This window comes from Primulina eburnea, chromosome 16, assembly GCF_022965805.1.
Source record: "Primulina eburnea isolate SZY01 chromosome 16, ASM2296580v1, whole genome shotgun sequence".
Taxonomy (NCBI): domain Eukaryota; kingdom Viridiplantae; phylum Streptophyta; class Magnoliopsida; order Lamiales; family Gesneriaceae; genus Primulina; species Primulina eburnea.
The window spans coordinates 6,516,650-6,531,226 of record NC_133116.1 but is presented as its reverse complement, the minus strand read 5'-3'; the positions used below and the strand labels follow the sequence as shown (position 1 = coordinate 6,531,226).

General features: G+C 32.0%; 3 protein-coding genes across 8 annotated transcripts in view; all 3 read left to right on the top strand.

The window, feature by feature from the left end:
* Nucleotides 1-3,236: 3,236 nt before the first annotated feature.
* The window catches only part of LOC140815858 (uncharacterized), a 13,010-nt gene continuing 1,669 nt past the window's right edge, over nt 3,237-14,577 (top strand). The window contains exons 1-9 of one of the 4 annotated variants that reach the window (XM_073174856.1): nt 3,237-3,338; nt 3,492-4,443; nt 4,538-5,151; nt 7,617-7,761; nt 7,903-7,990; nt 9,020-9,081; nt 9,952-9,994; nt 10,068-10,179; nt 10,300-10,463. In XM_073174856.1, the coding sequence (XP_073030957.1) occupies nt 5,023-5,151; nt 7,617-7,761; nt 7,903-7,990; nt 9,020-9,081; nt 9,952-9,994; nt 10,068-10,179; nt 10,300-10,434 (714 nt within the window). In that variant the 5' untranslated portion in view covers nt 3,237-3,338; nt 3,492-4,443; nt 4,538-5,022 and the 3' untranslated portion in view covers nt 10,435-10,463. Of the gene's footprint in view, nt 3,339-3,491; nt 4,444-4,537; nt 5,371-5,736; nt 7,366-7,616; nt 7,762-7,902; nt 9,995-10,067; nt 10,180-10,299; nt 10,464-14,577 lie in introns of those variants that run through there. The other 3 variants (XR_012114459.1, XR_012114460.1, XR_012114458.1) reach the window with 3 other exon arrangements.
* The window catches only part of LOC140815860 (uncharacterized), a 20,761-nt gene continuing 18,269 nt past the window's right edge, over nt 12,086-14,577 (top strand). The window contains exon 1 of one of the 2 annotated variants that reach the window (XM_073174859.1): nt 12,086-12,858. In XM_073174859.1, the coding sequence (XP_073030960.1) occupies nt 12,849-12,858 (10 nt within the window). In that variant the 5' untranslated portion in view covers nt 12,086-12,848. The remainder of the gene's footprint in view (nt 12,859-14,577) is intronic. The other variant, XM_073174860.1, reaches the window with a different exon arrangement.
* Nucleotides 13,147-14,577, top strand: part of LOC140815859 (uncharacterized) — a 4,043-nt gene continuing 2,612 nt past the window's right edge. Inside the window, exons 1-3 of one of the 2 annotated variants that reach the window (XM_073174857.1) lie at nt 13,147-13,308; nt 13,572-13,647; nt 14,179-14,394. In XM_073174857.1, coding sequence (XP_073030958.1) covers nt 13,294-13,308; nt 13,572-13,647; nt 14,179-14,394 — 307 coding nt within the window. In that variant the 5' untranslated portion in view covers nt 13,147-13,293. Of the gene's footprint in view, nt 13,309-13,508; nt 13,648-14,178; nt 14,395-14,577 lie in introns of both variants that reach the window. The other variant, XM_073174858.1, reaches the window with a different exon arrangement.

Here is a 14,577-nt window from a genome sequence, read left to right as displayed (position 1 = left end):
GAACATAAATTATCTAAATGATTTATAATGAAAAATAATTTAAATAACACGTGCACTCCGTATGTACACACACACATATACGCACATACACAGTATATTATAAAGATTTTTTTCACTCTTTGATATGATACATGTAAGAATATATTGTGTTCGACAGATATTATTAAATAATAAAATATACAATACATTATCAAATGGTGACACTATAACTATATGTCATTAAACAAACTGAATTTCAGATGATCATGCTACTTTTACTAAAAAAAAATTCACAAATTATCAATAGAAATAAAAATTACTTTGTTGAAACAAATCAACTACATTTAATATAATTGTTCATAATTTTATATAAATCCAACTCTAGAAATAATTATTCGAAAAAACAAATTGTACAAGCACATAACACTTATATTATATACGATGCCATTATACAGCTAGTGGTAACAGTTAATTCAAAACTTTTAAAATCACACGATAGTTTAACCGCGAATAGAATCGCTACCGACCATAGATGTATCGACCCTTGTTTGAAACGTGAATACCACAAGAATTGCCATCAAGACATACGTACCAACAAGGGGCGCAATTTTATTCTGTTAATAATTTTTTTATTAAAAAAACATGCAATTTATGTAAAAATGAATGAATTCATGAAATCCTAAATCCTATATTTGTCGTTTTTAATAATAATAATAACAAATAATGGACAGAACCACATGCAGATACAACATTCTTGAAGGGATGAAAACCGAGTCACGTGGCCTAACAATTTTATTCTGTTAATAATTTTTTTATTAAAAAAACATGCAATTTATGTAAAAATGAATGAATTCATGAAATCCTAAATCCTATATTTGTCGTTTTTAATAATAATAATAACAAATAATGGACAGAACCACATGCAGATACAACATTCTTGAAGGGATGAAAACCGAGTCACGTGGCCTAACTCATGCAACCTTTAATATAATTGGATAATGGTCATCCCACTGGACATTGCTCTTATCGTTTCATTGTTCCCTTTCATTATAATTACAATACTGTCGCGTCATTTTTTTGTTCTTTTTCCATTCAATTTCCGCCATGTCTCTATTATCCTTATCTGTCTCTAAACTTTGTGGGCGAAATTAACACATGATGTTATGACATTTCTGCATGCTTCGTGTCATATATATATATATATATATATATATATATATATATATATATATATATATATATATATATATATATATATATATATATATATATATTCGATTTAAGAATGTTCGGCATATCCAGCAGGTAATTAGTTAATACTTCAACGAATCAAAACAAGTAAATTTATGGGTTGTTATCTACGACTCTAGGTTATAAAGAAAGGTGAGTTAGAGGCGTGGTGTCTGACATAGACATTCTAACGATCGAATAAATATTTGTCTGACTTAATCTTTGAAAACATTGGTGAAATGTATAGCAAAAATAGATTGTACTTTGAATAACGAGTGCCCTCGTTCTATTTATGAGATTTTTTGAGAGATTTGATATCATGTTAACGCGAGAACGTGTTACAACGATGATCAATACATCAACTGGTCATGGTTATATATATATATATATATATATATATATATATATATATATATATATATATATATATATACACACACACACACACACACACATTATTGTATCTTATGCAATAGTCTTGATGAATGACTTATACCCTCTTGATAGAACATGATGCAAGGTTCACGAGACTTTGACCCACGCGAAGCTAGACATGTGAGTAAATTATAGTTTAAGCTTAATAATAATAAATAATAATAATAATAAAAGTAACATATATCTTTGGGAATATTCTTATTCTTATAATTAAATATAAATGTGCTTCAATTGATGAATTTGATTTGAAATAATATGATTGACTTGGAGAATACATATCCAATGATATTAAATTTGTATATAATTAAAATCTACTGCAATTACTATTGAAATATTGAACTTGAGGTAGAGTGAATTTTAAATTCATCGAACTGTCCAAATACAAGCCTAAATCGATCTAAGATTTTATTAAATATATTATATCGTGTAATAGTTATTTACATTAAATTTTACCAAAAATGAATAGTTCTGTGTTCGAAAATAGCATGTTGAAAGTTTTTAATGTTGGGCAGCTAATCGGTTGGAGGTCATCTTTGGGCCTGAGCTGTTCGCTTGTTAGGAAATCAGGCTCTACTGGAGCGAGCCTATCTAATATTTTTCTGGAATAGGGTTTATCTTTTTTTATTAAAACCCAATTTAAAAATGTTAAGTTTTGAAAATATCAAGGCCCAAATACAACATGCACAAATATTTGGAAGGACTGTTTTGTTTTATAACCCTGATCAAATTTTTTTAAAAAAAATAGCCTCCAGTAGTGTATTTGTTCACTACATGGGAGGGTTATTTTTTTAAAAAAAAGTTTGACCAAGTCTATTTTCTCAAATATCCCATATTTGGAACATAAATTTTGAGATCTAAACTCCTTTAATTTGTTGTATTCTAGACTCTATTAAAGAAATTGCCATGTAATCAAGAAACCTAAACCTAAATGAGTGGTAAAAATTGTAGGAGTGAGTCTCATGTGAGACCGTCTCACGGATCATAATCTGTGAGACGGGTCAACCCTACCCATATTCACAATAAAAACTAATACTCTTAGCATAAAAAGTAATACTTTTTCATGGGTGACCTAAATAAGATATCCGTCTCACAATTACGACCCATGAGACCGTCTCACACAAGTTTTTGCCAAATTGTAGATTTGTTAATGCTATCCAGATAAGTAGTACTCCTCAATATATAGATCATTATCGTTCAATCAACCATCATGTATGGATGAGCGACCATGATTTATCACAAACCTCTAGTTATTAAAAATAATAATTTATAATTGTATTATATAATAAAATATTTGAATATTTAAGCGAAAATAATTGATTAAACTTAATTAAAACTTGGTATAAGCTCGTATGGCCCAATTTTGAGAGAAAAAATATAATTTCTTTATATCTATATATTAACAAAAATTTGTATAAGACGGTCTACATGTCATATTTTATGAGACAGATTTCTTATTTGGGATTATCTATGGAAAAAAGTTATTTTTTATGCTACGAGTATTACTTTTTATTGTGAATATTGGTATGATTGACTCGTCTCACAAATAAAAATTCGTGAGACCGTCTCACAGAAGACCATACATACCCAACCACCTTTCTTTCCTTGACTATGTATTCTTATTTATCTATTTCGAAACTAAAAAAAAAAGTACCCTCCGCCAAATTCCTCCTGCCATTTTCACGCGCACATATCTTGTACGTACAAACTGTGTGTACAGACACATACAACACACACTATTTTCCTGCTCGTTCGTTCGTTTAACTTCAATTTGTTTGTTGAATTATTATTTTTGCTTAATTCAAGTAATGTGATTTTTTTAGGTATTCCGCTTTCTGGTTTATTTTCAGGATTTTTCTTGATGATAAGGTAATTTGGAGGTGACCTGCGTAGATGTACGGGTCGCGGTTAATCATATCACGTTATTTACTGCTTATGTGTGTTTAATCGAAGTAGTTGTCAAGATTTTGATGCAATTTACTCTTTTTGGGTTTTATTTTTTCTTTTTGGCAGGTCTTTGGATTATAATTTTGTCAATTTGGATTAATAAAGTGTGATTTTTTTTCTTCTTCTTTTGGGGATCAAGGAGTATAAAAATAAGAATATCATTGCAAAGATTTAAGGTGAAGTGGTCTAACTCTAAAGATGTTTTGTTCATGAGGCCAATTATTCATTTTTCTCCAGCTGAACATTGAGTTTGTTGTCATTTCATATTAGCTCAGTTACTCTACTTTGTGTGCAGTAAATTTATTGTGATTTCATGCTTTGGTAGTTTTTATCTTACAATAAGTTTTTATTTCTTTAATTGTCTCTGAATTTTAATTTTGTTTAGTATCTAGAATAATTGATTTTTCACGTATTTTCGAGTTAATGGCTGTTTTATTGCGTAGAGTTTGAAAGTCAAGATCTTGTTAACTTTGCTTCTATGTGCTTTCTTGCTATGGATATTACTCTGGTTTCCTTCACCGCATTATTGAATGTATGAATCTGGTTACGGGATTGCTTTTTTTTTTTTCTTCATAGATGATATATGTTTTACGAATGTGGATTTTAATATTATGGGGAGGGGGCGATGGCTGTGATTTCAAATATTTATCATTTCTTTGGTGATATTTAAGTGTCACTAATGATTTGGCATTTGCTTATTGGGGGAGATGAGGTCTGGGCAAGACCAAATGTCAACCCCAAGCAGCAGGCATAGGCTGACAAAAGTTGATGTCGTGGCATACCGTGTATTTTTCAAGACGATAAGGAAAAATATGATCAATTTCTTGAAATCTTGAAATATTTCCATGCTCAAAGGTACAATAGGATTCTTCCTTTAATTTGTTATGACAGGTAACTCCAGTTTTTTATCTGTTAAGGATTTGTATCATGTTTCTTGTGGTGCTTGTAGAGTTGATACAACAAGTGTCATATTTAGAGTAAAAGAATTATTTGAAGGGCATTGAAACCTTATGTTGGGTTTCAATACCTTCTTACCAGGGGGATCTGAAATCATGCTCTCTGAGGAGGATGAACCACTGCAGATATGGAAGAAAGTGGAACCGTTAAGTGCATTTAGTTTTGTGAGAAAAATCAAGGTGCAACTCTGAAAGCTTGATTTCCTACAGAATCTGTAGTGAGAACTATTTCTGAATAATTGCAAACTAGGTTTGAAGGTCATGGTAATGTGTATAGTGATTTCCTAGACATAATGCGATTTTTCAGAAAAGGTGATATGCCAGTAGCCGAGGCTCAGCGGGAGGCATTTATCCATAATTTAGTATTAATAAATGGATAACCAAACTATTAAAAATCTGGAATGATGGCATTCAGAGTTTAAATTTTTCCTAGGTTTAAGTTCTTCTTCACGTCCATACTGATCTATTTGAAGAGTTTATGAATTTTTTACACGATGCAATGTTTGCTGAGTATGTCAATTATAATAATCTTGGAAGAGATTATATACTACGTCATGATTGTGGAGTCTCTCCCAAGATCAATGTTAGGTCCATGAGTGCTGAAAGTGTAATTTCATTTAATGATTATGTGTCAATTAATTTCAATGAAAGTATGCAATATCTCTGTCAGATTTTTCAAGAAACCTTCTCCTCAGATAAGTGGGATTGTATTGAAAAAGAAAACGAGAAGATTGTGACATGAATGATTGGGAACATTATGGTAATATGGACTACACAAGAAAATCTGCTCGCATAGATCATTATGTAACCGACCAGGTTTATCTAGGTAGAATAATTGCTTTGAGCATTAATGCGCACGATTAACCTAGTTTGATGATTCATTTTCCTTTGATAATTGCATGTCCAGTATGAATATATTAATCAATTATCTTCTTTTGGACATATATCAATTTATTGAAAAAGTTGAAACCATTACAATTTTGCTTGAGCTCATGTTTGGAATAGTCATTGTGTGGCCCATTGAATTTATTAGTCTGATTCAAACTCCAACAATTGGACTAATATACGCATAATGAACAGTATTAAAAATCACAAACTATAATTTCTTTTTCTTTTAAATTTCTAGGTGTCCTGTAAAATTAAATCAAGATCATTCAGATATATCTTAATGTTATCATCAACTTTAGCTCAGGTATGCAGAATCTAGTGTCATCTTTCCGTGAGAAAGTGAATGAAAAGTTACAGGATCCCGAGACCAGTGAAAATATTTCAGATTGCCTTCGTTCCTACACAAGAAAATTTTTCACATCGTCCGAGTTCCATTTGCTGTGAAGATTCTCTTATCACCTTGATTCTTTTTGTTTAACTTACATATGTTCTCCAGTTATGGGCAAGCTATGATTCTTTAGTATGCATTGCATTCTTACATTTCAATCTTTGAAGCTTGGATCAGTGCATAATGTTTCCAAATTATTGCACTTCACAGATCAAATATGGTGATCTAATAAAGTATTGTGCATCTGTATCGAATTTGACTTGAATCTGAAGATCAAAAGTCATTCTCCTTGAACCCTATGAGAGGATGATTACTTCTTTTATCTGAAAACATAAAAATGCTGAGATGTTCCTTGAGATTTTTATTTGAAGGTGGAGAGTACAAACTTACCACTAATTTAATGCACAATTAACTAGATAACAAGCCAAAGTCTGCAGTAGACTGCTCATACATTGATTTAATTTAATTCTTTACTAGCTGATAAATATGTTTAGTAAATGTATGATTCAAATTTCCCCCAAAAAGATTCAAATTGTGTATGTCCATTAAAATTTTAGTTTTATTTTTTCAACGATGCCTTTGTCAGGGTCACCAAATTAAATGGATTTTTTTATTATGTCAGGTGACTAGTTTACTTGGAAACCATGTAGACGTTATGAAAGAATGCAAAGGTTTCTTGTACTACTTTGAGAAAACTGGTAACTGTGGCGCTGATTTTTTGTTATCTAGTATGCTTTCTTCTTATGTCCCATGTATTTTGTTCACTTAAACTTTTATTTGTATATATGTTTTCTGGAAATGACTCAACTGTTAAGTTATTTTTCAGCATGAGATTTATATTTTTTTTCTGGAAATGTGCAGATTTATTTTTTCATCCTTCCAGTTATATTTTTATTCTAATTCATGATATGATGACAAATCTTCTGAATGATATCGCAACCCATAGAAGTAATCACTTGTTCACTGAGGTGTGATACATCTAGGCAGCCTTAAGTGTGATGAATAATGTGGATTTTTAACCCATTTAACACTTCTCAGGATGCTTGGAGAACGAAAAAATTATTGCTAGAATTTTAAAGGTAGAAGAACAAGATGAAAATGATCGTGTGAGGGATGACACTTATAAAGTTAAATGTGTGTGATCACAGAAAAACTGGTCGATATGGTAGAACTCTTGCCTTTATCCCTAGGGTTGTTTGTGGATGGAGGATGTATTTATGTGCAAGCAAAGAGAAGTTTATATTTAAACCAGTTTACGAACTTGATCTATCCAAATATGAGAGATGCACTCCAAGTTATCGTCGTCTTCCAAAAATGTAGGCTTATGCTGTAGTTTCATTTAACTGAATCTTCTATCTTCATACTCGTGTCTTACTGCCGTTTCCCAATGAAATGTCCAATTTTGTCAGCAAGTTGAACAGAGATAGGAGCTGAAGTGTTGAATGACTGCTGTGTGCCTATAACTTCAGGAAGTGAGGATCACTTATTCAAGCACATACTCAAAACCCTATATGAATAAATCTTGTTACAATGTGAGGATTATTGGTTAGATTTCTCCCATGAGTTTTACTGAAGTGATTTCGCCCTTGTTGATTTTTCTCTAGCATCCACCTTTCCTAATCTCTACTGTTTTTATTTCATGTTTGTGATTTCTGTAGCATTAGTTTCTAGTGTAAGCCCATTTCTAATAGCAATTAATGGTTATTTAGAGCTTTTTTCATATGTTATATTTTATTTATCAGGATATTAACTGAGTTTCTAAATACGCTCTAAAATTTGCAATTTACAATTTGCAGTCTGATTATGATACCAGGTTTGAACCTGACAAGTTGTTGGAATCCATAAATGCAACAATAAAGAGTGTTGAGGAACTCTCACCCAGTATTAATGCTGCTACGACTATGACAGAAAACTCATTTTGCATAGAAGATCATTTGACAGGTAACATAAGTAAATGATACCTGATGAATCCTCTTATTTATGCAATGCAACGAATTAAAATTTGTGCCTTCTCTCTTTTTTCCCTTGTAAATTTAGCTCTTAATGTGGTGCATTGAGCATTTATATGGTGACCTGGGCTAGATGTAATGGACGTGTTGCAAAAGAATGCTCCTCTTGCCTTGCCGGTTATATTGATTCGGTGGAGGCAGAAACACGAAGAATGGGGAAGGTTTTGATCCAACTTCAATAAAGTTTGGGATGAATTTCATGCTAAAGACTACCATAAATCCCTCGACCATCAGAGCTTCTATTTTAAGCATCAGGATACAAAAAATTTAATTGCTGAAGATAATTTAGGTTAACCGTACATGGAAGTACAAGGCTTCGTTTCCTGTCGTTCTTGAAGTTTTATCGAACAAACATTTAAAGACTACTACGTCGTATATTGGAAAAGTACTAAAATGGTTATGTATGTTCTCTAATACATTCATGCTAGAGAATCTCGTGTCAAGTTTATACATGTGTGTGTGTATGTGTGTGTGTATTTGTGTGTTTGTGTGTATATATATATAAATATATATTTAATGCAAGTCATGCTCCTTTTGTAAATGACAACAATTTAGAAAATTGTCTTGAATGTATGCTTTTGCTCATGTAATTATAAGATTGCATCTGGACCTGAAAATTTAGGATTCTTTTGCATGTAATAACTTTAGGATTGCTGTTTTCTTCGTCTTGATATTTTGTGACCATTGAATGATTTCTATTTAATAAGAATGCACAGTTTTTGCTGTGATTTCATGTTCTAACCAAGTTGTTTTGACAGTTTTTTGTATATATTATTGTAGCTGGTGCTTAGAGTTCTTTTTGCATTGTGTGGAGTTTGTTCTAGATTGCTGTAAACTTGGCGAGACCTACCTGTTTCCAGTTTAGCCTTTCCGCGAAATAAAGTTGTATTTTGCGTCGTTGATTAATGTTGTTCTTTATTGCTGGGCTTTTTTCGTTTTCGTTGTGGTCATTGCATGGAACGAGTCCCACGCCCATGTCGAGTTTGTGATTTTCCATTTTTGTCCTTTTGATATCGATTATATTACTCGTGTTGCTTCAGCTATGCATTTTTTTGTTTGGTATCTTCAGAATTTGTCCTTTTATTTCTTCTCTTTTTGCTTTTTTCACCTTTTTATTAGTCAGCATCATCCCAACCTTCTCCTAATTTGCTCTCATTCTTCTTTTGCCCTATTCTCGCCTGTGTCATCAGACCTCCTTTCTCATTATACATGGCAGCATCTCCCTCCCTCCCCGTCGATTTGGCTGAGCCAGGTACCCAATTCAGAGTACATTTGTTTTCTTCTTTTTGTGCCATCAATTGTCTTGTGCTTGTTTCTAGATCTGGTTGTCATCCGAGTTATGAATTTTTTTCGTTCTAGAGTTTTGATTGTAGATTTGATTTTGAAATCTAGAAAAGATACATGCGGATGAATGGTGATCCTTAATAAAGGTTTCCTCATTTGCGCTTATTTGGATCTAAAGCGTCGTGATTTGTGGCACTGTTATGTGCTGATGAATGATTGCGAATCGAGGTTTTGTCAAAAGTAAAAGTTTCGTGCTAACATTTAATAATCTATATTCATCAAAACTTTGGTTTCTTTTTTGGGTATAAAATATTTGTCTCTTTTTGGTTTCCATGTATTCAATTAAATAAATGATATGTAATATATCTTGAGTTTGCTAGAAAAAATTCTAGTTTATGGGAGTGTTTAAAATAACGACAAATGTCGAACACCTATTTTGGATTGTCTCTTGCTTCTCCACTCATTTGCACAAGATAAAACAGAGAGCTAAAAGGTTTTGCATTAGCATATTAGTCTGAATTATGATAGATGGGGTAGTTATTTTCTTTTGATATGGTGAGTATTGAGTATGCACATAACTTGAATCATTTGAGATGGCCTGATGATTTTCCTTTGGTTGCCTGCAAATTGCGTGAACATTTTTTCATTTATGTGTCCGTGTTTGTCTCTCATTTTCACTTGTTTATTTGGAAGTGTTTTAAATGTCAGTTTTGAAGATTGTTCCAGTTTCAGTTTTTGTTTTAGCACAAGACTACAATATTATATGGAATTTATTCAAATTTGTTGAATTTCTGCAATTACTAATAAGAGTTGGTCTTTAATGATGTGTTCCCATCAGTTCCTCCAGAAAGAAGAGAAAAACCAAGGGTATTCTTGCAGAGGTATGGATACGAAAGAAGGTATTTATTATATTTTTAGTGTTTCTAGGTCCATTAATCTCCAATCAATTTGCAGAAACAAAACAAAAGGCACAGTCGGAGACGAAATTGAAGATGTTCGTAGGTCCATGGAAGGACTCTTAACAAACAACGGCCTGGAAAGTAAGGTGGACTCCGACACAATGAAGGTACCTTCTATCCAGAATTCAAACGTGCTTGCGTAGCACGTGCATCATGGTAGTTAGATTAAAATTTTAGACGGGACACACTTTATACAATGTTTTAATGTTGCTATTTTTTTTTGGTAGGTATCTTACATCGCAGGTTCGGAAGACTTCATGTTTCGGACAAGGAGGAGGAGGAAGGCACTGTATCATAAGAGTTTGTGCAGTGGTTCTTCTAACGGCAGTAACAAGCTGAAGCGCAAGCTGATGTTTAGTTGATAGTTTGAAATTCCAATGGCAACAATGCAGTATAGTTTTAATTTATTTTTTGTTTTTTATTTTCATTTGAATGCAATTAATGCTTCAGTTTTACAACAACAATAGTAAGGTGTTATCAAAATTCTTGGAGTTTGTGTCGACCAAGTAAAATACACGTGCAACACACGTGGGAATACCCTGAATTAGAAAAAATATTAAAGTGCACGTGTGTTGCACGTGAGAGTAGTCTGAATCTGAAAAGAAAAAATGTAAATTAGTTAGGCAAAAACTTGTGTGAGACGGTCTCACGGGTTGTATTTGTGAGACGGATCTCTTATTTGGGTCACCCATGAAAAAGTATTATTTTTTATGCTAAGAGTATTATTTTTTATTGTGAATATGGATAGGGTTGATCCGTCTCACAGATTATGATCCGTGAGACAGTCTCACATGAGACCTACTCAATTAGCTAAGTGAATCCACTAATTGATATATTGAAAATCTGGAAATTTTGAGTGAGAGTGAATTCCATATGATACAAGGGAGTTGAAGTGATTTAAGTAACAAGATTTTTTTTCTCCTTAATTTATAAAGTCTAAATATAATCAAAATATTCATGAAATTGACATTTAATTTCTCATATACGTTATTAATTTTGAAAATAATATATCAGTTCAATTTTTTTTTATAAGTTTATCACTCCATCTTTTCAGTATATTTTGACTGATTATTAAATGGAGAAGCAAAAAATATATAATTATATTGTAATATTAACATAAAAATATAAATGTTGAAATGAATCGTTTTGCGTAAAAAAAATTCTTAAATCATCCATTATAATCTATATATAAAAAAAATGTATCTTAAAAATAGTAAAGAGAAATAAATAGATATATAAAAAAAATAAAAAAATCGATTACAAGAATTTAAATTTTTGTAATTGAAAAAATCATAGTAATTAAATTAAAATGTAACAAAATATATTATATAATTATCAAATTTATAAAATCGGTTTGGTTTCATTTAGTCATTCGATCAAGTTTCTAGTCAACCAAGAAAACACATTTTCAAATATAATTTCAATCATTCATAATGTTTTTTAAGACCACAAATTAATTTTTAAAATAAACAATATAACTTTTATAAATAAATACTTGATAAAATTAATGTTTTTACACTTGATTATGGTTTAATGATTTTTCTCCGCTTTTGTAAAAGTTTCGTTATCATCGTAACAAAAATAACTCCTAACGAGATTGTATTTAAATTTATATTTTAATTAAGTTCGATACATCTAATGTGCAATTAAGAGTGAGTAGTTAAGTTTTTATTGCGAATGATATATCAATGAAAGTAATTAGATATAGAGTATGTCTAATGTTAGACAATCTAACAGATTTATATATGTGAAACTAATCGACTTGGATCATACTTACGGTGAGAATAAGTACATCAATATACGTTGTATAAATTAGATAGTGCTCGATGAAGGCTCGATGAAAGGTTCAAGAGACTTCGAGCAAGACCACACGAAGCTAGACATGTGAATAAATTATAGTCGAAGATTAAATTCATGAGATATCTATCATTATCAGAATTATATAGGAAGAGTGCATCTAAAAATAAAATAAATAATAAAATAAAAAAAATTAACGTACATCTTTTTGACAGGTTGTTGGATTATAACCTTTTTTGTCAAATTGGATTAATAAACTGTGATTTTCTTCATTCTTCTTTCGAAGATCAAGAAGTATAAAAATAAGAATATCATTGCAAAGATTTAGGATGAAGCGGTGTAACTCCAAGGATGATTTGTTCAAGTTGCCCACTGTTAATTTTTCGGGCTGAAGAGCGAGTTTATCGTCCTTTCATATTAGCTCAGTTCCTCTACTTTGTGTGCAGTAAATTAATTGTGATTTCATGCTTTGGTAGTTTTAGTTTTTATTTCTTTAATTGTCTCTAATTTTTAATTTTTTTTAATCTATAGAATCATTGAATTTCATGTATTCTGTAGTTCATGACTATTTTATTGCGTGGAGTCTGAAAGTGAAGATCTTGTAACTTGTATGCTTTCTTGATATGGATATTACCCTGCTTTCGTTCACCACATTAGTGAATGTATGAATCTGGTTACGAGATTTCTTTTTTATTTTCTTCATAGATGATATATATTTTATGAATGTGGATTTAATGTTATGGGGAAGGGGGATGATGGCTATGATTTTAAATATTTATAGCATTTATTTGGTTATATTGAAGTGTCGCCTATGATTTGGCATTTGATTATTGGGGGAGATGAGGTCTGGGCAAGACCAAATGTCAACTCCAAGCAGGCAGCCGGCATATGCTGACGAAAGATGATGTTGTGGCACACCTAAAAGAGGTGAATGATAAGGAAAAATATGATCATTTTCTTGAAATCTTGAAAGATTTCCATGCTCAAAGGTATAATAGAATTCTTCCTTTACTTTGTTATGACAAGTAACTCAAATATTTTAGTTGTTGAGGATTTGCATTCTGTTTCTTGTGGTACTTGTAGAGTTGATACAAAAGGTGTCATATTCAGAGTAAAGGAATTACTTGAAGAGCATCGACACCTTGTTTTGGGTTTCAATACCTTCTTACCCAAGGGATATGAAATCACCCTCCATGTGGAGGATAAACCACTGCAGATAAAGAAGGAAGTGGAACACTTCAGTGTAATTAGTTTTGTGAGAAAAACCAAGGTGCAACTCTGAAAGCTTGATAGCCCTGCTCTCCACTTTTCCTACAGAAACTGTAGCGAAAACTATTTATGGATAATTGCAGACTTGGTTTGAAGGTCATGGTAATGTGTACAGTGATGATAGTGGAGTCTCTCCCACAATCAATGCTAGGTCCATGAGTGCTGAAAGGGTAATTTCCATTAATGATTACGTGTCAATTATTTTCAATGCAAGTATGTAATATCTCTGCGAGCTTGTTTAAGAAACCTGCTCCTCTGCCTCCATTGATGGAAATTGTAGGCTTATGTTTTTAGTTTCGTTTAACTGAATCGTCTATCTTTATACTCATGTCCTACTGCCGTTTCCAAATGAAATATCCAATTTTGTCAGCAAGTCATATAACAGAGATAGGAGCTGAAGTGTTGAATGACCTCTGGGTGTCTATAAGTTCAGGAAGTGAGGATCACTTATTCAAGCACATACTCAAAACCCAATATGAAGAAATCTTGTTACAATGTGAGGATTATTGGTAAGATTCTTCCCACGAGTTCCCACGAGTTTTACCGAAGTGATTTCGCCCTTGTTGAATTCTCTAACATCTACCTTTCCTATATCTCTACTGTTTTTATTTATTGTTTGTGATTTTTGTAGTATTAGTTTCTAGTGTAAGCCCATTTCTAATAGCAATTAATGGTTATTTAGAGCTTTTTTCATATGTTATATTTTGTTTATGAGGATATTAAATGAGTTTCTAATGTATTTCACGCTCTTAAATTTTCAATTTGCAGTCTGAATGTGATACCAGGTTTGAACTTGACAAGTTGTTGGAATACATAAATGGAACAATAAAGAGTGTTGAGAAACTCTCACCCAGTCTATGACAGACAACTCATTTGGCATAGAAGATCATTTGACAGGTGACATAAGTAAATGATACCTGATGAATCCTCTTATTTATGCAATGCAACGAGTTAAAACTCGTGCCTTCTCTCTTTTTCCCTTGTAAATTTAGTTCTTAATCTGTGGTGCATTGAGCGTTTATATGGTGACCATGGGCTAGATGTAATGGATGTGTTGCAAAAGAATGCTCCTCTTGCCTTGCCGGCTATTTTGATTCGGTTGAGGCAGAAACATGAAGAATGGGGAAGGTTTCGATCTAACTTCAATAAAGTTTGGGATGAATTTTATGCTAAAGACTACCACAAATCACTCAACCATCAGAGCTTCTATTTTAAGCATCAGGATACCAAAAAATTAATTGCTGAAGATAATTTAGGTTAACTATATATGGAAGTACAAGGCTTCGTTTCCTGTCATTCTTGAAGTTTAATCGAACAGCCATCTAAAGACTACTACGTCGTATATTGGAAAAGTACTAAAATGGTTATGCATGTTCTCTAATACATTCACGCTAGAGAATCTCGTGTCAAGTTTATATATGTGTGTGTGCGTTGTGTGC